Here is a 24,875-nt window from a genome sequence, read left to right as displayed (position 1 = left end):
TGAGTGGATTTTCAAATATAATGATGGAGAGACACAAGTGTACTTTACAACTTAAGTTCAAAGTTATTAATTGAATTGTCCAAGGACACATGACTTATTCATAGAACCCTCAAGCGGTTTGTCTGAGCCGGGTTGCTAATATAAGGCAGAGTGCAGACTTGAATCCATTTCTTCTGATTCCCAGTCCTCCTTTTCATCATGCCATAGTTATTACTGGTTAACCCATAAGTAATGAGTTAAATGGAAGGAGAGTCAAGGTTATTAGGTAGTTACTGGCAGGAAGCTAACATCACTAAGATCTAATTGTTGATAATTTCTTTTTAAAATATATACTTAGATTCCTTTATAAAATCTCATCTGTTTTATGAGTCAATATGATTAGCTCCATTTTATAGATGGAGAAACTGAAGATGACAAGTATTGTATAACTTGCCCGAGGTCATCCAGCCACTAAAAGGAAGAGCCAGGATTCTATCCCAACTCAGTCTAGTTCCAGAGGTCAAATTCTCTGAAATTGATAGTAGATGGCAGAGCTGGGATTTGAATACTAGTATAACTGATTTCAAAATATTTGCTAATCTGGTTAATACTAGATAATTTATTTAGTTGAAGAGACAAGACATACATGCACACATGCTCACAAGTCATTAGAGCCAAAATATAGAGCAGCATATGGATTAATGGACAATAAACACTGTAAGGGTACTGGAATTCAAGATAATAAAAGTTGATGCCCCAAACTTGACCCCTGAGCTCATAAGATAGCTCAGATTGCAACTCACAATCCTTGTAAATGCTCTTGGGGACCATCTGCCTTTTCTATCTTTGCTTTTCAAAGGCCTTCTAGACCTGGTCTGGGAATCCCTGTAACCATTGCCTTTAGACATCTGGGTGAAATATTATGGAGATGATTTCTTAAAAAAAAAAAAAAAAAAGACTATTTGAGGGGTACCCTTAAGGGTTTGGTTGTCTCTAGCACATATTCACTGCCTCTGCAGTAAAGATTGGGGTAGGACCTGTATCTGTCAGTCTACATTGACTGCCTGAGTCCAAATGGGCTTATTTATTTATTGAAAATCCATTTATTGAGTCCCTGCTATGAGCCAAGCCCTGGTTTTCATGCAAGGACAAACGAAATCATTGAACTACACAAGCCCCCAAAGCCACAGAGTATGTACATATATACTCTATGGCCATATATATATGTATATACTACTTAGAAAATCAAGCAGGTTAAGGGGAGAGAGCATGGCGGGGTGAAGAGAGGGCAAGGGTGAAGGAGTTGCTTTAGAAGGACAGATAAGCTAAGGCCTCCCAGAAGAGGTATCATCAGACCTAATTGTATTCTTTCCCAGATGTTGACTCAATAAATTTGAATTCATTTCAGCTTCTCCCAGATCCAAAATGGAAGGACCATTTTATGAAAACTAGGGTAACTCCTGCCAGGCACAGCAGCTCATGCCTGTAATCCCAGCACTTTGGGAGGCCAAGGCGGGTGGATCACCTGAGGTCGGGAGTTTGAGACCAGCCTGACCAACATGGAGAAACCCCGTCTCTACTAAAAATACAAAATTAGCCAGGTGTAGTGGCACATGCCTGTAATCCCAGCTACTCGGGAGGCTGGGGTAGGAGAATCACTTGAACCTGGGAGGCGGAGGTTGCTGTGAGCCGAGATCGTGCCATTGTACTCCAGCCTGGGCAACAATAGCGAAACTACATCTCAACAAAAAAGAAAAAGAAAAAGAAAACTAGGGTAACTCCACTGAACTCAGTTCTCACTGTTGCACTGGGGCAGTGAGAGTAGATGTTATTCTTTCATTCAGCACTTCGCTCTCTGCTTAATACAGAAAAGTCAAGAGAGAGGAAATGGCTTCGAGGTCCAGTGACCTGTAGAGTCCCACTGGGGTATATGAGCCAACAGCAAGGCTATATATCTGCTCCACAGGTGGAAGAAGTGGGAACACCAGTGCCTTTTCCATGGTAAGACAGGATTTTGGCTGTTGGCATTAGGAGCAGAATTGCCGTTGCATAGATGGAACCAGGCTCTTCCTTTGAAACAAGCACTTTTCATGTCTCTTTAGGTTGTTCCCACATAGAAAATATATGAGGCCGAAATCTCAGTGTTGGCTAGCCTTGTGTCTGTACTTGAGTGAGTGCCACTTTCCCATTTTCTATCACAGTAGGGAAACAATGTTCGGGCCAGGTGCAGTGGCTCCCACCTGTAATCCCAGCACTTTGGAAGGCCGAGGCAGGCAGATCACCTGAGGTCAGGAATTCGAGACCAGCCTGGCCAACATGGTGAAACCCATCTCTACTGAAAATACAAAAATTACACAGGCATGGTGGTGCATGCCTGTAGTCCCAGCTACTGGGGAGGCTAAGGCAGGAGAATCAATTGAACTCGCGAAGGGGAGGTTGCAGTGAGCCGAGATTGCACCACTGCACTCCAGTCTGGGAACATGGGTGACGCGTGAGATTCCATCTCAAAAAAAAAAAAAAAAAAAAAAAAAAAAAAAAAGTGGGGAAACCATATTCAAAGTTTTTTTCTAATCTTTCCTTATACGATGACATTTTATTAGCCAAAAACAAAAGAATGCCACCTATTTTGTCATGAGGATTCAAATATATTCAGCAAATTTATTGAGAATAATTATCTGGCATTATGCCACTGTGTGGATCCAACTCCTAGTTTTTTGACTATGACAAGTTAATTAAATACCCAGAGTCTTGGTATCTTTATTATATGAATAGCTATATGTAACATGAGATTAATAATGTGCTTACCACCCAAAGTCATTAAGATTAAATAAGATTATGCTTAAAAAAAAAAAAACTTGCCCCACTGCCTGAAACCTAATAAATGATGAATAAATGTTAGCTGCCATTATAATAATGATAATAATGAAGATGATGATGAATACATTTGCACTCATGCATTCAACAAATAGTTACTGAACACCAGCTAGCTATAAACCGGGCAGTGTTTTATGTCCTTGGGACACTTTAGTGAAAACAGATTATCTCCATTGACTTTCTGGAGATATATATAATGATATGCATTATAGTATAGCAAGCTGTTCTTTAATACTTGGCTTGACCTAATTCTCTGGAGAATACAAGTTAGTAAATATTTGGTATCAATTAATAGGTCAAAGTCTCATACTGGGGGAAAAAACTCTGAGTTTTTAATTTTAAATATTTAGAGAGTATAGATTTCTAAATCATCTTTCTACCTAGTAGCAAGTACTTATAATATAGGATTGAACTATTTTCCAATTTAACTATAAAGCCATATGTCTGACAAGAAGAGTATGCTTATGAAACAGTATTTGAATTGGGGATTGTCTCAGAAAGTCTAACACATATGGTGCCCATATCAATGCAGTTGCCCAGGGGAAATTAGAAAGAAATACGTCCTGTGTGTCATTCCCTGAGATCAATGTATTCCCTCAGCAAAGCTGGCTCTAAAACGTGCCTTTTGCCCTTTGGCCTGTACCAAGATGCTGTGTGTGCAATACTAGACAACACTGAGATATCTCGCAGAAATATAAAGGTTCACTTCTAGCCACGTTGCTGTAGTATGCTAGTAAAGTACTTTTCCCAAGCTTCAAAAGGACATTCTGTAGAGTCTTATGATGTAAGAGGGTGTTCCCACTTCAGCTGTGGCCAGCAGATGCTATGTCAACACTCTCTGTGTCCACGTGTGCTGATAAAAGCAAGGAAAATGTGAATAATGGAAAAGAATGGCAGGCAGTTCTTTTGCTGGCTATGGTGATTTTAAACACAAGCTAAATACACACTTAAGCTTCTCCCTGGCAAAGTGATTTAGTCCCCTTGAAATTTTTCACTCTTGTGAGAATGACTCACGTCTTGGAAATGACAAGTTCCAAGTCTGGTGCTCCCAGCACCTTTAGGCATTGGTTAATGTACCACGTGGGAGTTTTCAGCATCCCCTCAGCTGTGTTAATTAACAAGAGATGCTGTACTTGCCTGCCTTTCACTGAAAACTCAGCATTTCACCATTCCCCAACAGTTTAAACTTTCCACTTGGGTTATGGTTACATTTATCAGACTCCAACATTACACGCTATGGTGTCCCACATAGTTGCTAGAAGTGGAACACCAATTTTCTTTTTGTTGTGTTTGCTTTTTCGCTTCCTAGTTAACTGATCCTTTAAGCTGCAATGCATTTCTGGTTTTTAAAAACACTTTCATAAACACTGTTCCATTTTGCTCCTCACCACAGCCCCGTGGGGTCTTTGATAAGTTCTGTTATTTCCATTTAACAACAATAAAAAAGTGACGTCCGCCAGCTAGAATCCTGATCTCCAGGGTGCTTTGCATTATTTAAGTTATACTAGTTGAATACACTGAGCCCCAAATGCATAATGGACAAACAAAAATCCAGAAATTATTTTGTGCCAACGTAAGAGTCCATGGCAGGTATTCCTGTTTGGTGGGTGGCTCCCTTTCATATGGCAATCCAAGGACCAAGCTCCATCTATCTTAGGGCTTTCCAATTCCCTAAAACATTGTTAATATATGTATCAAGCCTGTTGAAGGGCCAGAGAGATGAGAGGGGGTATATTATCTTTCTTAAAAGATCTCACTGGAAGTGGCACATCTCAGATTTCCAAAGCCTGGAATGCCTTGGCCACACCAAGTCTATGCTTAGGAAGGAAAGGTAACACAATTGGTAAGAAACCACACTAAGGTTTCCCAAAAGTACAGTGCAGATCCCCTCAGGATCGTCTCAATGTACAATTGCCGGGAATAGCAGGTGACTGTGTGAATGGTGCCTCTTGGAGCTGAGCAACGTGGTGGCCATGCAGCTGTTAATAGCCTAGAGGATACTGTGTGAACAGTTGGTGTTAAGTTGGCACGTGGACTGGGAAATTATAAATAGCACATCAAGCAAAAGATTTTGCAAAGGTAATTGCTTAGTCTAAGTTTCTATTTGAAATAGATTTATTTAGCTTTTAAAAATGAATTGAATTAAAAAGATTAAACACTAAATATGTGTAAATATGAGAAAAGTCCAAAAATGGATGCAAATGACTAAAGATGAAGATGCTACATTTATACCAATTATATCTTCTTTGATAGTTCATCCTTGGAAGAGGAGGAAAATAAAACTCCAGGAGGAAAAAAATAAAATAAAAAGGAAAAAAATAAAATAAAAAATAAAAAGGCCAACCACCCCTTTAATGTAAGCATCAGAAATGCTTTGGGAAATATAAATCCTTTGGGAAATACAAATGTTTTAGGAAAAATGGTCCTTTTGTCCCTGAGTTGTTTAAAACTGTTTTCAGGAGATAGACAATATTTAGGGATGACTACAAAACTGACTATTATTGAATGGAAATGTGTTTCAGGTATAATGTACTATAGCTTTTAACAGGATGGAAACTCACTTGCTGAAATAAATCATGATGTTATTTGTCCTTTAATGTGTTCACTATTTCTATAAACATTTATTGTGTTTACTGTGTTCTAGTAAGGTTCGTGATGCTCCGGATCTAATCATCTAGTATTGGTGATGGTGGATGGAGGAGATAGACATGGGAACAAAGGAGTACAATTCAGAATTATGAGGGCTTTGATAGATATCTATGCAAGGTACTTAGGGATGGAAGATTTTTAACATCAGTGGGAACTTCAGAAATAATCAATTCTAAAATCCCTCATTTAACAGTTATTTTTACAAAACAACAACTGAGACCCAGAGAGGTATGGGGACTCACCCAAGGTCACACAGTTAGTTAATGAGCTAGTACTAGAATCCAGTATCCTGATCTCCAATGTCAGCTGGCTGCATGGAAAGGATTTAAGTTGAGGAATACGCTTTGGAGGTGAGATTAAATTACACATGAGAAATTTAGCAAAATCTCCAGTGGATGTTTTTCACTGGCCAGTATCAACGGGTGAGGGGACTATATAGAAGAATGACTGCTTTGGGTGTTAGAAACTTCAGGGTCCACGCCTGGCTATGACCACATACATAGAGTACAGCCTTAGGCTAGTGATCTAACACATTAAAACAATGTATGCAGTATTCGTTTAATACATTGGTTTTCAGTAGTATCCTGTACCATCATCTCATTTGACCCTTGAAATAACTCCCTGAGGTATGCTAGAAGGGCATCCTTTTTTTTTATTTTTTTTTTTTTGAGACGGAGTCTCGCTCTGTCGCCCAGGCTGGAGTGCAGTGGCGCAATCTCGGCTCACTGCAAGCTCCGCCTCCCGGGTTCACGCCATTCTCCTACCTCAGCCTCCCCAGTAGCTGGGACTACAGGCGCCCGCCACTGCGCCCGGCTAATTTTTTTCTATTTTTTAGTAGAGACGGGGTTTCACCATGGTCTCGATCTCCTGACCTTGTGATCCACCCGCCTCGGCCTCCCAAAGTGCTGGGATTACAGGCGTGAGCCACCGCGCCCGGCCTAGAAGGGCATCCTTATCGCTATTTTGCAGATGAGCAAACTGAAGTGCAGAAAGTCACACAATGAGTTGGGTGAAAAACTGAGTGTTAAAACTCCTGAATGCTTCTAGTCCAATGCTCTCCCCGGAATACTAGGTATATAACAAGTGTGGGACAATCATGGTTAACCAAAGTATCATTTGATTATATTACAGATGCATTGTGAGAGGTTTCTATGTATCCTGAGGATAATTGGAACCACACTCTTTGGGGTCTCTCTCCTCCTTGGAATCACAGCTGCTTATATTGTTGGCTACCAGTTTATCCAAACGGATAATTACTATTTCTCTTTTGGACTGTATGGTGCCTTTTTGGCATCACACCTCATCATCCAAAGCCTGTTTGCCTTTTTGGAGCACCGGAAAATGAAAAAATCCCTAGAAACCCCCATAAAGTTGAACAAAACAGTTGCCCTTTGCATCGCTGCCTATCAAGAAGATCCAGACTACTTAAGAAAATGTTTGCAATCTGTGAAAAGGCTAACCTACCCTGGGATTAAAGTTGTCATGGTCATAGATGGGAACTCAGAAGATGACCTTTACATGATGGACATCTTCAGTGAAGTCATGGGCAGAGACAAATCAGCCACTTATATCTGGAAGAACAACTTCCACGAAAAGGGTCCCGGTGAGACGGATGAGTCACATAAAGAAAGCTCGCAACACGTAACGCAATTGGTCTTGTCCAACAAAAGTATCTGCATCATGCAAAAATGGGGTGGAAAAAGAGAAGTCATGTACACAGCCTTCAGAGCACTGGGACGAAGTGTGGATTATGTACAGGTAGGTCTCCAAATTCCTGCCAGGGCAAACATACATTTAAATAAAGCAGCTTTTGTATCTGTCCAGTCATATGCTATAGCCCATCCTTGTCCCTTCTGAACACAGTACTTCTTTCAGTTCATTTGAAAATAGCATGACTGTTGAAAGCACATTTTGAAAAAGAGAAAAAAAAATCTTGTAAAACTGTTGAGACTATCTATGAAAATGCTTAATTTGTGCCGTGTTATTGGTTAAAAATCAGGATTATTTTGACAGGAGACCCTTCCTTCCTTCCCTTCTCTCCCCCCTCTTACCTTCTTTGCCCCCTTGATCCTGCCAAGTCAAATCCAACGTCATTTTCCACACTCTAAAACTCTCCAGCTTTGTAAGAATATAGTGTCTGCCTGAGCAGAAGGGTCTTGAGAAAATCTGCAGGCTGAAGGGAGGCTGTAAAATGTTTTTTGCAGAGACTGGGCAAAATAAGGGTGGTGAGAACGATTTTGATTTAAAAGAGAAAAAAAAAAAATTAAAATTGAGAGAAGGAAAAGGAAAACAAAAAATGGGAAAAAAAAATCTTAGAGCAAAAGCAAAGTAATGTTTATTTCACTCTCCAAACAGCATTACCTCACTCACTGCAACTTGACCTTTGAAAGCATTTGTGATGGTGTTTGCCTGCATGAAAATTAGGCAGGCTGTGTCTCCCATTAATTTCCTGACAGCTCACTATAGGGGTTCTCTTCTCCTGGTTCTCATTGAAGCTTCCTTCTTTAGAACATTAGTAGGGTCCCTGTGAGTTTCTAGTTTTAATTTTCTGCAGATACTTTATAATAATTAGATTTTGGCCATGATGGTATTGCGAGGGGAAAAATGTCTCTGGTTTAAGAAAGGCACTGGGATGGTCTTCCTCTCCTCAAGAATTTCTAGTGAAATTCTGGTTTTTAGAAAACCCATCCTATTCTTTAGGGTCCTTTACGGCCACAGAGTCATGCCTAGTGGTTCTCACGTAGTGAGACAGGAATGGACATTGGCTTTAGAGTCAATTGACCAAAGTTCTAATCATAGAGATTACTAGCTGGTTGACCATGGGCCAGACCACCTCTCTGAGTCTCAGTTTTCTGGATAGAATAAATTAATGTATTCCAGGAGTTTGGCAAAAGTTATTTATGATATCATTGATAGAATGAAAGCTTTTTATATTACTATTGTTATTTATTACCATTTAGTCCTTACTCAAATTATAGTACCTGTCAATTGCCACCATATAACTAATTTCAGTTGATGTCTGAAGAGTTTAGAGGCATTTCTTCATTATGTTAATCTGCATGTTAATCTCCCTTCTAGACAGTTGGGAGCATTTCTCCTAATTTCTCAAAGGTAAAACTTTCAAGTTAAGGTAGTTTCAGTTATCTTTGGACTTTTGGTATTTACATAGTATAACTTTGGGCTTGGATGAGAGGATAATAGGCTATTTTCAAAGGGAAAGGATGATGAGAACTTATAGAGGATATGAAAAATGAAGTTCTGGGCTTTAAATGAGAAAACATCTGTTTTGATATTTTGTCTTTTAGTTAAAACAATTGCCACATTTGTCATTTCTAATCAAGGCCTCGTTGTATGGGTTTTTTCTTACTTTTCTTTAAACGTGCTCCTCCCAAACCCTCTTCTCCCATCATTTTTGTTTTGAATTTTGTTTGTATCCTTGACAACTTTATGCTGTGCCTGTCCAGGAAAAAAATAATACAAAATATGAAATATTAGAGTAGGCCTCCTGCTAGAGCCCTAATTAGGCTTGAGAACTTTTCTTCCTCCAGGCTGAGATAGGGGAAGTCTCCAGATATACTGACCCGACCAGGGGCTCTTAACTGGGCCCTGATGCCTCCTGGGACTCTCAGCCAGTTCCAAGCACTCACACAGGAGTACAAATGTCTTAGCATTCTGAAACTGGTAATTCCATCTTTCCATCCCTCAGTAAATCCCCCGATATTTAACCATATTTGACCTGTAAAAATGGCAATTTCCTAAGGTTCAATCCACAACACTAAACACTCCCATCTTCTATTCTGACTGACCCAGGGTTTGAGCATTACAAAGCAGAAACCACAGAAAGACAAATAAGGGAAAAAGGGTTTGAGGATGTTGGCTGCTAAGCATTACAAGTGATGGAACTTGGAGTGCAGGCTGGTTAGGGAAAGAAGGAAGTGAAGTTCAGGTGGTAATACGCAAGAGAAAATGGGGGCTGGGCAAGAAATTGACCATGCTCACAAACTTGCTGGAGAATTCTGCTTAACTGTGGAGAGAGGTGGCCAAAAGGATTGGTTTCCAGTTGCAGCCGAATCCTTGGCACTCTTCAGCACTCTTTTCACTTGGTCTTGAATAGATGTCTTGCTTATTGCTCTCATAGCCTATTATTTCATACCTTCACCGCTTTCCCAAAACCCTATCCAAACTCCTCTCTGCTTAACTACTAACAGATGACCTTGCCTCCTATTAAGGAGAAAGTCAAAAGTACTGATTCTGAATGCTGTCAAGATCATCTTTACTCTCTTCTTAAACTGTTTCAAGAGTATCCAACCTCACTTCTTGTTTCAAGGTTATACTTTTGATCTATGCCCTTGAGACCACTGGACCTGCTTCCTCTTGTCTCCTCGGGAATAAAGCTTTCTCAGTTACCAGCTCTAACTCTGTCTCAGCTTTCATCTCTAGTCTTCTCTACTGACTGCTCTCTCAGCCTTGTAGCTGTTCAAATAATTAATGCTGACATAGAACAGTGAGGGAGTCACTAGTCAAGGAGAAACCCAGTGTGGTAGCAAATTTATCTGATGAATGCTCATGGGTGCTTTCAGAGATAAAGATAGAAAACAGGAAGGGAAAAAACAAATTGAGAAAAGAAGTTAAAGAGGGCCAGTGTGGTGGCTTATGCCTATAAGGGCAGTGCTTTAAGAGGCCAAGGCGGGAGGAATGCTTGAGCCCAGAAGTTCGAGACCAGCCTAGGCAACATAGGGAGACCTCATCTCTACCAAAAAAAAAAAAAAAAAAAAAAAAAAAAAAATTAGCTGGACTTGGTGGTACACATCTCTGGTCCTAGCTACTTGGGAGGCTGAGGTGGAAGGATTACTAGAGTCCAGGAGGTCAAGGCTATACTGAACCATTATCATGCCAGCCTGGGTAACACAGCAAGACCCTGTCTCAAAAAAAAGGAAAAAAAAAAAAAAAAAAGAGTTGAAGGGAATGAATTTTTTTTTAAAGGAGAATGAGCAAGATTTTTAAAATTCATAGTCAGTGTATTTTCTAGAGAAACTTTATTTTAACAAATGGGTAGATTCTGACCTGTTCTGAGTATGGCTTAGTGTTGGACAAAAGTTTAGTGTACCTCTTTGACGTAGGGTTTATAATGGCTTTTTTATTTACAAAAGTAACACAGGCTTATGGCAGCATGTTTCAAAAGTATTAAAAAAGTACAATAAGCAAAATTAAAGTTATCTTAAACAAATACCCAACCAATTGACACTTTCCAATGTATATTTTTCTATTTTTCCCTTGTTTTTAGAACACTTTGGGATTATTTTAATTTTTTATATCTTTTTAAATGTAATTTTATCAGAAAACTTAAAATATATTGATGTCTTGATTATATAATTGCTTTATTCCTATCTCTTACTAAACATGCATATTACAATTCAAGTGGCCACCAGTCTATGAGACAAAGGAAAACAAAAAAATCCCCTGATGTGTGCATGAGGGACTTCCTAGGTAGAAAATATATAACAAATAAGAACATCTTCTAAGCTGGAAGATTATAGGAGGAAATGTTATTATTGATTTAATCTTATAGCATTCTACATATCCAGAATTCTCTGAGTCGGAAAAAAGTAAGGCTTTATTATTGATAACAGTAGAGTTGACTGTGATTATTACTGGATTCTGTATTTGTAAATTTGTCTACTTGGTAAAATGTACTTGTAACCCTAAAATCAATAATTACAGTCATTAGGTGATCATTTGCTAACAAGCACACAGTGGCAAAAAATTTGACTCGTCCAATGTGCATGTTCCAGCTGAGGTCAAACAAGGTGATGCTTTGGCTTCTTGTTTCAGCTTTTATACTGTAAACAATTATCCTCTTCATGGTCTCTTTAGTGCCACATTTTCCCCTTTTTTGTGCTTTTCCTTGGCGGCATAGCTATTTAACATGGCCTCGAACTGTAATGCTGAAATGCTATCTAGCGCTCCTGAGCACAAGAAGACTGATACACCTCGTGGAGATGAATTTCCTTTAGGCATGAGATACCGTGCTGTTGGACATGAGTTCAATATTAATGAACCAACCATATGTATATTAAATAAGGTACATATAAACAGAAGCATAGGTAAAACAAGATTATGTGTTGTCAAAAATGTTGTGGCCAGAGGTTCGGAGGAACCTAGCCCTGTGTTTCTGCTAGAAGCACATTTTCAGTATTTTCCAGTTCAGTGTTCCTGGCAACTTTATGTAATATAACTACCAAAAATAAATGATAATCAACTGTGTATAACATTTAACTGGTTCCTGTTCTGTTCTGTGTAGAAAGCCTGAGCAACTGAAATATTCTGCGGGCCAGTATTGAGAATAGTAAGTTTATTTGTGTCTTTCATTTTGGAGGATAAGACTAAGAGCTCACTGAAAGAGGAATGAGGAAATCTGAATTCTGTACCCAACTTTGTTGTTTACCTGCTATGGTCCTGGCCTTAATGAATCATCCATTGAGGTAGTAGACCAGATGATCTCTAAGATCTCCTTCAGCTCAAGATTGTTAAGTCAGTATTGGTGTAATTCTTCTGACATCTTAATTATATCTGGCAACATCCTGAAGCTCTGCTAGAGCAAGATCAAAAGAAAAAGCGATATCAGAACTTTCATTTGTCGGTTACTATCGTGTTTCTCACTCTCACTTTTAATCTGCCTTTTTCCCCCAGATTGTGTCTCGAATATAAATCTTGATTTAAGGGCACCATTATGAGCTTTCTTGATTCTCTTCTTTAGAATGAGAATTTCAAACATTTGGAATAAGGGTCCTTCATGGTTTAAGCCTTAGAGGTGACAGCATTTGGTTTCTCACTTTGCCAACTGGCTCCTCACCTTTGTTTTGCACCTTTTATAACTTTCGCTCATTTTCAACTTTCCTAGAAAGGAAAAGAGAATAACCAAATGACTCCTTTTTTTTCACTTTAATAATTGGAAGAGATTGGTTGTCGGAAGGCAGGAATTATTTTATAATAATTTGGATAATTCATTCTACTAAGGAATGCTTGTATATTCCTAATTCCTTTTAAGAAGAATTACAATGAAGTACCAAACTGCATAGGTGTCTATGATGTAAAGGCTTTCTGTTGGCTAGATTTGAGATCCTGTACCATAAACCAAATTACTACAAGAGAAGAACCTCCTCCCCATCCCCTGTTCCCTTCACAAAGGAAAGATGATGTTTTCATTGAGGACTTTTTTTTTTTCTGGAATGGTTTTATTCATTAATTTCAAAAAGATTTATAGCTCTAAAATGTTTAGATTTTATGATTTTGCATTTGCTGCTTAATTTGAGGCTGCTTAACTTAGCTATGTTTATATGTAAATTCTATTCATCTAGAATTCATATAAATAGAAAATCAAGATTAAAAAATAAAGTTATACAATCTTGATAAATGAACATGCACTAGAGCTTTGGATTTTTTTTTTTTTTTTGGTTGTATGAGAAATGTTAAATTGTGTATAATATTCCATCATTGTAAAGTCAACTTCTATCCTCACTGTTTTGTTTCCCCCAAATCTTGCATGTATTGTGGCCTACTTTTTAGTATATATGAGTTCCATTTATTGAGCATTTATATGAGCTAGCCATTATTAAGAGCTTTACAATCATTATCTTATTAACTAACCATTACAACAAACTTATGAGGTAGGTATGATTAACCATATTTTTCACCTACAGAATGGAAGCTCAGGAGGTAAGGAGTCTGTAGTGAAGAAACCAGTCCAAGTTTACATAACTGGTTAATGGTGGATTGGGATCCAGATGGATTTGATTCCAAGGCCTTATATAGTACTTTTTTTGTTTGTTTGTTTCAGTAGTGTGTTTGCTCTGAGGTTGTACTGGTAGGAGTTCAGGGGGAATGGTAACATCTTGTATTTACTAAGTAAGTATTTGTGGAATTTTTTGTTCCTGCCATTACCCCTTTTTACTAGAGAAATTGGGCTGTGGTGAGCGGGGGGCATGCAGAATTTCTGTTTACTTTTGGGTTAAGTTGTGGGAGGAACCAAGAACAAATTCTACACATTCTAGAGATAGTCTCACTGGGTCAAGGTTAAGATGAAGGGTGAAGGTTAAGATGAAGGGTTAAGCCTTACAAGCAGGAAAAAGGTGAAGCCAGTAGCCAAAGAAAAAGTTTTGATTTATTTTCAACCTGTTTCCTCATTGAAGGCAGCCAGAGTAATTAAGATTTCTCTCTTGCTGTGTTAGCTGTCAATGCCCTTTGAAGTGGTATGGGAGAAGGTGAGGAGATCCATCAGTCTGAAAAAAGACATTAAAAGTAAAACGTGGAGATTTGGCATTTTAGACTTGGATCTTAAAATTTGAAAGGCATCTGGTGGAATAGATAATAGTATTTCTGCAGGAGATTTTTATTTAGATTGTTGTGAGATAAATTAACTCTAAGATTAGTGAGATAAATTAGAACAGACAGGGATGCTATAGAGATGGCTTCCAGATAAATTTGAGTTTGTTCATGTGGTAAGAGATTCTCTATATGTAATCAATTCCTATGTTCCTATTAGTGATCGTTGCTACAGAGCTATCTATTTGTGATAATAATTGACATAATCCTTTAGGTGTGGGTTTACTTAGAAAGTATAAAATATTGAAGACTATTACCTTATACTAATGGAATCAGTCCTTTGTAATTCACAAGGTACTTTTATTTGCATGTCTCACAAATGTCCCATGATGATGGCAAATGGCTCGTTCAAGGTCATAGAAGTAGTAAGTTACAGGGCCTCAGACTTTAATTAAGACTTCTTGATTTCATGGGTACTTGCTCTTGTAATAGGCAAAATCTTGGCTGAAGAAAATCTAACTTATTAATATCCTATATTTCAGGCTTTTCCTAACACAGGGAGATGGAGACAGCTTTTGCAAAATCTACTAAATTAAAATTGGGCTTCAAACATATTTAATCTCAACTTCACTGTTATTTTTAAGAAAGCAGAACCTTCTCCCTGTAACCAGTTATTTTGAACCCAGGGTTGGCAAACTTTGCTTATAAAAGGCTAAATAGTAAATATTAGGCTTTGCAGGCTATATGGTCTCTGTTGTAACTAGCCAATTTTGCTGTTGCAGGATGAAAAGCAGCCATAAATAGTAAGTAAATGAGCAGGAAAGGCTGAATTCCAATAAAAGCTTATTTATGACACTAAAATTTTAATTTTATGTAATTCCCATGTGTCACAAAATATTCTTTTTGATTTTTTTTCAACTATTGAATAATGTAAAACCATTCTTGGCCCATGACCCATATGAAGACCGGTAGCAGTCTAGACTTGACCAGTAGGCCTTGGTTTGCCAATCCCTGTTTTAGATAGGGAGGAAATGGAGGGAATTAACTCTCGGCTGGAGTAGTGAGGCACGAAGAGTGATGGTCTTATGCAATTTAGTGGATGATTCTGTGGTTAAGACTGAGGTGGCTGGTTCTTCTAAATAATGTGTTCTTGTCTTGACGTGTTTCATTTACTCAAAAGTTGGTGACTTGCTTCATTTCCATATCTTCTAGTGAGAAATCTTATAACTAATGATCATGTGGTTTCAACAAATTACACTGATGCACTTAGTGTGGCCAAAAAGATGTTTCAGTTTGTTCTCTTTCCTGTGTGCAAATCCTGTCCTGTAGTTTTTCCTTATGTGAGGTTCAGTTCTCTTTGAACTGGTGCATGTCTCCCACAGATTCTAATCCAGGGCTAACTAGCTGACATTCATGAAACTACATACTTGTTATTGATGAGTGAGGAGATGGCTAGAAAGCCTGTTCTTGCTGTATGGAATTAAGAAGGGCAAAAGTTATGCTCTTTACACCCTACTGAGTAAATTCCCTTGTGTCTGTGAATGCACATGCTTTCACAAACTGTCAAAGACCATGACTTTCTAGCTGGCATTCTATCACCAAACAGCATCCAGAAGTTGAAAAATTTGAAAGCTGTTAAATCCCACGATAATAAACCCTTTCCCAAGAGATTTCTGAGCTTTTCTTTCTGATACAGCTACATTCACCATGTGAACAATCTCTCTCAGAGAACTTCTGGCACTTTGCTATTGGAAATTGGGAGGGGCAGGAACCAATTTAAATATGCAGAACCTCATAAATTTGGTTCCAGTGTAGTCATTTCAAAGAGGCAGTTCTCCTGGCTTGCTTGTGCTCACACGCAGACGGAGTTATTTGAACATTAACTCTGGATTGCCCCCTTCCTGTTGTTTTTAGTCTTATTTTAGCCTGGTTTTACCTTTTCCAGCTTGAGTCAACAGAGGTGGGTGTGGTCATAAAATCAGGATGCTGGAGGCTAAAGATGAGTTAGACTTTCTGCCTTCACCTTTTTCTAGCCTCATCACAGACCTGCTGCCCAGCTCGTAGCCACATACAAACCAGGGATAGACAGGGCATGGGAGAGGCAAAACATTACTTTCGGGGGAATTATTCTAGGTTCCGGAGACTTGGGATGCTTGGATACAAACCCAAGTGTCAGTAAAATCCTGTTTTTTTATAATGAAAAACGAATGCCTAGCTTCTGCCTAATTTTTTTTTTCTTAAAATAAGTGAGACTATGCTGAACTTAAATGGAATGACAAAAATAATCAATAGGGTTTCATTTAGAAAATGAGTGCTTCTAAATAAGGAGAATAAAGTTTTAAAAATTCAGAAGTTAATGCCACAATTGCTATAATTAAACCTAGAAGGGTGATAGGTTCACTTTCTGATGCCCCATATACTCCACACATTATAATTTCCAATAACGCATTTAAATTGCTACTTTTACCAGCATTCTTCATTAACATGAAACCTTTTCAGAAAAATAAAAAAGCTATTAGTAAAATTGAGGTAGATACTTTTATTTTTTATTTTATTTCATTATTTTTTTGAGATGGGGGTCTTGCTGTTTTGCCCAGGCTGGTCTCAAACTCTTGGGCTCAAACAATCCCCCTGCCTTGGCTTCCCACTGCTCTTCGTAACACAGGTGTTAGCCACTGCACCCAGCCTAGATGCTTTTAAAAATGTTGGGATTCCTTAATTACTAATGTGAGGGACTCATGCTACATTATCTAGAGTCTCCTTTAATTCTGAGACTATTTATGCTTCTACTAATTGGTTAATTTCTTTTTCTTTTAATCCAAAACTGGCATATCAAACACTATTTTCTGTGAGACAGGGTCTCACTTTGTTGCTCAGGCTGAAATACTATGTTTATAGAGTAGTTTGCAGAACTGTTAAATAATTTATTTTGATATTTAAAAAATTGACTAAACCTTGATTCAGTCTGACCAGTACAGTCAGACTTGATGGCAGAATATGGGAATTGCAGATAATAAATACTCAGTCTCTGCCAATCATGCCATTCATTGAATGGGGATGTCAGGCTGATTAATCACATGACAATTCTGATCAATTTATATTTGTTAGGACTTCGCAGCATTCAGCAGAAAAGAGTATGTCCAATTAGTAAATGTTGCAGGGATAGAGAGATGGGGACTTTTTTTTCCTACTTTTTTTCTATTTCTGATTTTCTCTGATCATATGGAGGAAGCTCCATTGGCAGGTATAACCCACCAGCCTTTTCCAGCTGTCTCACTCCTTTCCTAAGAGAAAAGGAATGACTTAATCTTATTAGTGAGTGTAGAAGGAATAAGGGGAAGCCCAGCTCCTTCTCCCTGGCTTTTGGGAGTGGACAATCCCCCAGGAACAGGTATCAGCTGTACCTTTTGAAGGGCCATACACTGTATCTGCAGGAGGCTAGTCCCACTGAGAGCTTTTCTGGGACTGAGTAAAGTCTCCAGGACTGAGTAATTCTGGGAAACAGAATTATGAAGCCCACTTTTCCACATATAAAGCCCTATTCTCCATATCAGCTTTGTAAGTGTACAGGTAATAGTCTGGTTTTCCATTTGCTTTGTTATTCTTCTGTTTAATTTTTCAATTGATTTGGAAATTGGTCTGGAAAGAAAAGCACAGTTTATAGCCCTGTGCCCTTGAGCCTCCAATAGAAATGTCTGTTAGGAATACACAGTTATAAACTAATTCCAACAATTTTCTTGAAGTTGTGGTTGGTCTGGTTTCAGACTTGCTTTTGTTTGGCTCATAGAAAGATTGTGTTTAAAAACAACAATGGGCATTTCCACAATAGCTTAAAGTGATTTATATCCACTTTTAAATTCAGAGGGCTAGATGAACACTTAATACTTTAGAATAAAAAGGTATTGAAGGTCCTGCAAATCTTTCCCTTCCTGATGCAATGTCATTTGCTAAGCCCAGGTCATATGAACTTTAGAACTATATAATCTTTAGAGCTATACTATTGCTTTAGAATTACACAATCCTATGTAGGAGAATTGCTCTCCTGTCATTTATTTACCATATTAAAATAAAAGGCAAAATCATTAAATATGTCTCCCTTTCAATAACATCATAGAATGTTCTTATCATTCAGACCTGAAAGACAAAAAAGCCTAAAAGCCTTATTGAAGGTAACTAAAAAACATTTTTTTTTTCCTTAAACAGACCTCTAGGGGGACCACCCATTATAGTTTGCCAGGACTGGAGGTTACCTGGGATGTGAGACTTTCATTGACAAAATGGGGAGCATGTATGGCAAACTGGGACAAGTTGATCACGCTACAAGTCATACTTAGCACATCACTTCAGCTGTTCTACCCAGCAATACCATTAACTTAAATATTGAGTTTGCTGAAAAATAGGCTCTTTGTGTTGGCCATGATATAACAAGGCCTCTGTTATCACCACCATATCTCTGTTACTGAGGCCTTGTGACAGTAAGATGAGGACACAGTATATATGCGAAATTTTAACTACAGGGCATATATTTATAGTTCTGTAACTCATTTTTCATTTTCTTCTTTGCAGGTTTGTGATTCAGATACTATGCTTGACCCAGCCTCATCTGTGGAGATGGTAAAAGTTTTAGAAGAAGATCCTATGGTTGGAGGTGTTGGGGGAGATGTCCAGGTACATGGCTTCATTTTTTTTTTTTTTTGCATGAAACACTTTTAAGAGCACTTTTACTCATTGACTCATTGAACAACATTTATTAAACACTAACTCTGTGCCAGGTGTTGTTCTTGGTGCTTGAGACACATTGAAATGTACCTTGGATCTGCTTCACTGCCTCTTTTCCTATGTAAATTGAAATATAATTTAGAACTTTCTTGCTTAGTCCTGGGGTATAACCCATTTCTGTAGTAGCTGATAAGTTATATATGCAAGTTAAAATAAATGTGTAATGATTTCCACCATCTATCTTTGGGCCATAACTTAATATTTCATGTTCTGCTAAAAATTATTTCATTACAAGGATTAAGAAATAGAAGTATGAGCCAGATGCAGTGGCTCACACCTGTAATCCCAGCACTTTGGGAGGCTGAGGCAGGTGGATCACGTGAGTGAGGTCAGGAGTTTGAGACCAGCCTGACCAATATGGTGAAACCCTATCCCTACTAAAAATACAAAAATTAGCTGGGTGTAGTGGCGTGTGACTGTATTCCCAGCTCCTTGGGAGGCTGAGACAGGAGAATTACTTGGACCTGGGAGGCGGAGGTTGCAATGAGCCGAGATCATGCTCTTGCACTTCAGCCTGGGCGACAGGGTAAGACTCGGTCTCAAAAAAAAAGAAAAAAGAAACAGAAGTATGGTAAGAAATTGATATATATCTTATACCTATATACCTAAAGGATGATCAATATGTAGTTGATTAAAAAAAAATCTGAGTCAAAAAGGAATTAAAAAACAGAGACTCAAATTTATACTAGTGAAAGAGGCAAAGAATGGATAAGTGGTTTTCCAATATTGTTCATCATTTGTTATTGATGAAGAAACAATGAAACAAATATTAATGGAGGTAATTTGACATTTGGAAAAATGAATATGTGAAAATATGTGAAGATTAAAATAAGATTGCCTTGCAAATATGAGGTTAGACTTTAGCAAAAGGTAAGAAAGCACATGGAAAATAGACTTTAAAATTTAGATATTATCTGGCTGTATAACCCATTTTAGATATGTAGTTTGATAGCAAAGGCAAAGAAATTACATTAGAAGAGACAAAAAAATAGCCTGGTGATTTTAAAGAAAAGGAAGCTTGCAAAATCCAGACGAAAACTGAACAAAATTGAGACAGAGGAGAGAATTTAGAAATATTGCCAAAAAAGCTGATAATTTTCAATAGCCTTTATATAAAGCATTATTTCATGATTTACATTTTGCAAGAAGGCCATGGGAAACTCTCCTATTGCTGGTATTGCCAAAAAGCATGGATAAAGGAGAGGAAAATTAATAGCCAAGGATAGGATCAGTTTGAAATTAACCAGCACAGGAGGAACTGGGACCTAAAAACATTCATATCTTAGATGTTATGAAAGAGCGCCTGGGAGAAAAGAGTTTAGGAATTGAGAACTAAAGCCTAAAAAAAAATCTCAATTTGGCTGGGCACTGTGGCTCACGCCTATAATCCCAGCACTTTGGGAGGCTAAGGTGGGCAGATCACCTGAGGTCAGAAGCAAGACGAGCCTGGCCAACATGGCAAAACCCTGTCTCTACTAAAAATACAAAAATTAGCCAGGCCTGGTGGCGCCCACCTGTAGTCCCCAGCTACCAGAGAGGCTGAGGCAGGAGAATCGCTTGAACCAGGGAGGTGGAGGTTGCAGTGAGCCGAGATCATGCCACTGCACTCCAGTCTGGGTGACAGAGTGAGACTCCATCTCTAAATAAATAAATATCTCAATATGATAACACAACAAACAGAATAAGAATAGCAGAAAGAGGATAGAGGATGAAGTAGAAAAAAATATTCAACATCAAAGAATCTCAACACATGCATACAATGTAACAAATTAGTAACAGAATCAGAGAATCAGAGAAAACATAAAATAACCACACCAAAAAGAGGAAGGATGCCAAAACAGGAGAATAAAATAACAAATCTTACTCCAGGTAGTTACCTCAGGATGGAACAGGTTTTGCTGGAATTTTTAGCTAAAGCTTACCTTTTACTTATGTTTTTCTTCTTGCAGATTTTAAACAAGTATGATTCCTGGATCTCATTCCTCAGCAGTGTGAGATACTGGATGGCTTTTAATATAGAAAGGGCCTGTCAGTCTTATTTTGGGTGTGTCCAGTGCATTAGTGGACCTCTGGGAATGTACAGAAACTCCTTGTTGCATGAGTTTGTGGAAGATTGGTACAATCAAGAATTTATGGGCAACCAATGTAGCTTTGGTGATGACAGGCATCTCACGAACCGGGTGCTGAGTCTGGGCTATGCAACAAAATACACAGCTCGATCCAAGTGCCTTACTGAAACACCTATAGAATATCTCAGATGGCTGAACCAGCAGACCCGTTGGAGCAAGTCCTACTTCCGAGAATGGCTGTACAATGCAATGTGGTTTCACAAACATCACTTGTGGATGACCTATGAAGCGATTATCACTGGATTCTTTCCTTTCTTTCTCATTGCCACAGTAATCCAGCTCTTCTACCGGGGTAAAATTTGGAACATTCTCCTCTTCTTGTTAACTGTCCAGCTAGTAGGTCTCATAAAATCATCTTTTGCCAGCTGCCTTAGAGGAAATATCGTCATGGTCTTCATGTCTCTCTACTCAGTGTTATACATGTCAAGTTTACTTCCCGCCAAGATGTTTGCAATTGCAACAATAAACAAAGCTGGGTGGGGCACATCAGGAAGGAAAACCATTGTGGTTAATTTCATAGGACTCATTCCAGTGTCAGTTTGGTTTACAATCCTCCTGGGTGGTGTGATTTTCACCATTTATAAGGAATCTAAAAGGCCATTTTCAGAATCCAAACAGACAGTTCTCATTGTTGGAACGTTGCTCTATGCATGCTATTGGGTCATGCTTTTGACGCTGTATGTTGTTCTCATCAACAAGTGTGGCAGGCGGAAGAAGGGACAACAGTATGACATGGTGCTTGATGTATGAGCTTCCATGGTTTGACGTTTGCAGTCACACACAACACCTTAGTTCCTCTAGGGGCTGTACAGTATTGTGGCATCAGATAATGCCACCAAAGGAGACATATCACTGCTGCTGGGACTTGAACAAAGACATTTATGTGGGTTTATTTTCATTCTGCCAAAGTAAAACAATACATCAACAAGAAGAAACTCAGATTTAACCTGTTATTTCTATGAAAATGGGATGAATTCTTTGTTTATGCACTTTTTCTTTACTGTGCATCCGCCTGAAAGTGTTTTGCCCTATATACCTCACTAGCCATGCTTTATGTGGGTTATCATGGAAGAAAAGGATTTTGGAAACTCAAGGAAAAGTTCTTTCAACCTATACAACCTAACTTATGGACTGTTTTGATAGATAATTTTTTTTTTTTTAAGGAAGAATTTTCTTTTTAACTTTACCAAATGAAATGCCAAAGGAAGTTTTAAAGGCCGTTGGCTGTGCTGTATTTTGATATAATTGTACTGTGTTTTTAAATTTTGTATGCCAATCTTAAAGACAAATTTTGCATATTCTATATTTTACTTCTCTGCCAAAATAAACGTGTTCTTCCTTTTTTAAAATAAAATAAGTTCTTAAAAAATTTATACTTAAAAAATCCTGCCCAAAATGTGAAGCTTGGTTGACTGATGTTTATGATAGAAAGAATAAAATGTTTCTCTCTCTCTACCTTTTAAAATTGAATAGTTTATTTCTGTGAAAAAAGTATTTAAACTTTCAACATTTTAACTTTTTGTTTTTATTTCTTTTACAAAAGGCCAATATACCTGTCACACTTTGGAAGTAAAAATACACACTTTCGTGTGTACGTTAAAAAAAAATCATTGAAAATCAAGGCCAAAGGCAGTGCAATTTTTTCATAAGATTTTTTTAAAAAGGGAATGATAGTCTTTGAAAGAAAACAGTAGGCATCCAGCACTGGACGAAACATGAGTATCAAAGGTGAATAATCTTTGGAGATTCTCGCATTGTTTTCCCAGACCAACTCAAGTGGAAAGTGGAGAAATTATCTGTATAATTTGGACACATACAATGCAGTTTATCAAAGGTTTTGTTCTGTGGCCTGAATTTACTGGGTCCTACCTATACATTGAACATGTTTTGCCTGTCTTTTTTTTTTCAACTTGCCAGTTCACTTTACATGTTAGTATAATGTTTACACAGGTGAGTTGGATAAATTATAAAACACATAAATTCAAAATTGGCAGATAGAATCACCAAGTATCTATCCTCTTTTACCTTAAAATGAGGAATTTTTTTTCTGAATTATACAGATCATCGCTTCCTATTTCCTGTTCTGGACCTGTATAAAAATGTCTACACAGTAGAAGTGACATCAAGGTTTAATAAGTATATCAATGATTGGCACATATAAAAATTATTGAACCAAATACTCTGAACTTGGCTAATACAGTTACTACAAGGCCTCCATTATCCGGTTTTATTTTTTACATGATTGACCTTGCCTTGTAGCTGGTGCTGTGTAGACCTGTGTTGAACAGAACATATGAATAATTGAATGAACAGCATTATGGTGAGGCAGAGACACATGGAGAAGTGTTTAAAAAAAATGGGCTTCTTGCCTTTCTGCCTCTTTTTTATGCAGTCATCTATGTAACATCTATCCTGCCTAAGAAAAAGCTGCACATTCTACCTTCAGAGTACAAAAAGGTACATCTTCTGAAACTCAAGACTCTCACTATTGGAGAGCTTGTGGGAAACAATCACACCATGCCAATAAATGAGACGAAAACTTGAGTTTGCCTTTTTAACTATTTATGTTCTAAGTTAAGCTTTGATAACATTCAAATGTCAAATTCTCTCATTCTTATAAAAAGTTGAATTAATTGCCTGTATTTATTTTAGCAATTATTCAATGTATTTCCAGTATAGGATGTATAGTATAATTAATTTTTTGTAAATAAAATATTTTTGATAAGATAATTGCCTTTTTTTCTAAGGGAAGGGGGAACTTTGTTTTCCTGATTATAATGGTATGAATTTAGGAAGGGGGGGTTAAAAAAAGATGGTTGGTAAAAAAGAATATGTCATTTAATGTTACTTATTATTAGGTAGAAATCCCCAAAACTGGTGTGGTTTGGAAATCTTGAAAACCAGAGAGAGGAGAGAGACTGCTTAATTATCATTACCCTTGTCTATAATTTTCTCTTCTGCTTCCCTTGAAAGCAGCACAAATTTAGACAATTTTGTTTATTATAGTAACTTATAGCAGGAAAAAAAATCAGATATGCAGGAATATTATAACCAAGCTTGTTTATTTCAGCATTATTCAGAAATAATAACAAAACCTTAACCTAAAATCAAATGATGAGGGCAATAATTAAATAAATCATGGCATTTCTATAAAATGAGACACCCTTAGCTATTGAAGACAATGTTCTCAGAGAACACATGGACTTTGGAGAAATGTCACATTAAAAAAAAAAAAACCATTTTGTACAGTAACATCCCAATTTTATAAAAGTGAAGATGTTTAAACATGACTATCTCTAATACTGGGAATGACTGATTTATATTCTGTGTATGTTTTTGTGTTTTCCAAATATTATAAATATGTTTTTATAATCAGAAAAAAAGACAATAAATATCGACTTTTTAAAAAGTGGGTTGGGACATTAACAGCATTTTCTGATCAGAGGAGCTTTGATAGTAATGATCTCATTCTACCTCTTATCCCTCAAATTCATCTTATTTCCCAGTTCCTTTGTGTTATCTGTTTTCTAAGAATCCTTCATTACCTTCATTACCTTTGTACGGCTACATTATAAACTGCAGCCACTGAACATTACTGTCAGATAAGCCAGAAATATTGATGGTTTTAATTTTAATTCACTGATGAAGTCACTTGGTGACAATCTTTTGATGTAAAGAGCCTTAAAGTATACATTTTAGGACTGGGCATGGTGGCTCATGCCTGTAACTCCAGCACTGTGGGAGGATTGCTTGAGGCCAGGATTTTGAGACTAGCTGGGCAACATGGCAAGACCCTGTCTCTACAAACAATTTTTTTTTTTTTTTTTTAATTAGTCCGGTGTGGTGGTGTCGCTACTCAGAAGGCTAAAGTGGGAGGATTGCTTTAGCCCCCGAGGTCGAGGAGGCTATAGTGAGCTGTGTTTGCACCACTGCACGGCAGCCTGGGCAACAAAGTGAGACTCTGTCTCAAAAAACAAAAACAAACAAAAAAAAGCAAAAAACAACCATAAAACTATTCTTAATTCACCAGCATTCCCAAAACAGACAACAAGCCAGATCATCCTGCGGCCCATAGTTTAATGACCCCTTTAGGAATCTGTTGACTTATTTGTACCATTAAGTACTCACACTGACACCTAATTT

At 37.7% G+C, this 24,875-nt stretch overlaps 1 protein-coding gene across 1 annotated transcript in view; it reads left to right on the top strand.

Moving 5' to 3' along the window:
• Positions 1 to 24,053, top strand: part of HAS2 (hyaluronan synthase 2) — a 29,830-nt gene extending 5,777 nt beyond the window's left edge. Inside the window, exons 2-4 of the mRNA XM_008001453.3 lie at positions 6,634 to 7,260; positions 18,391 to 18,492; positions 20,553 to 24,053. Coding sequence (XP_007999644.1) covers positions 6,634 to 7,260; positions 18,391 to 18,492; positions 20,553 to 21,482 — 1,659 coding nt within the window. The 3' untranslated portion in view covers positions 21,483 to 24,053. The remainder of the gene's footprint in view (positions 1 to 6,633; positions 7,261 to 18,390; positions 18,493 to 20,552) is intronic.
• The last annotated feature ends 822 nt before the right edge of the window (positions 24,054 to 24,875 follow it).

The sequence above is a fragment of the Chlorocebus sabaeus genome, chromosome 8, assembly GCF_047675955.1.
Source record: "Chlorocebus sabaeus isolate Y175 chromosome 8, mChlSab1.0.hap1, whole genome shotgun sequence".
Taxonomy (NCBI): domain Eukaryota; kingdom Metazoa; phylum Chordata; class Mammalia; order Primates; family Cercopithecidae; genus Chlorocebus; species Chlorocebus sabaeus.
The sequence above is the reverse complement of the archived record's forward strand: the minus strand, read 5'-3'. Positions and strand labels throughout refer to the sequence as shown.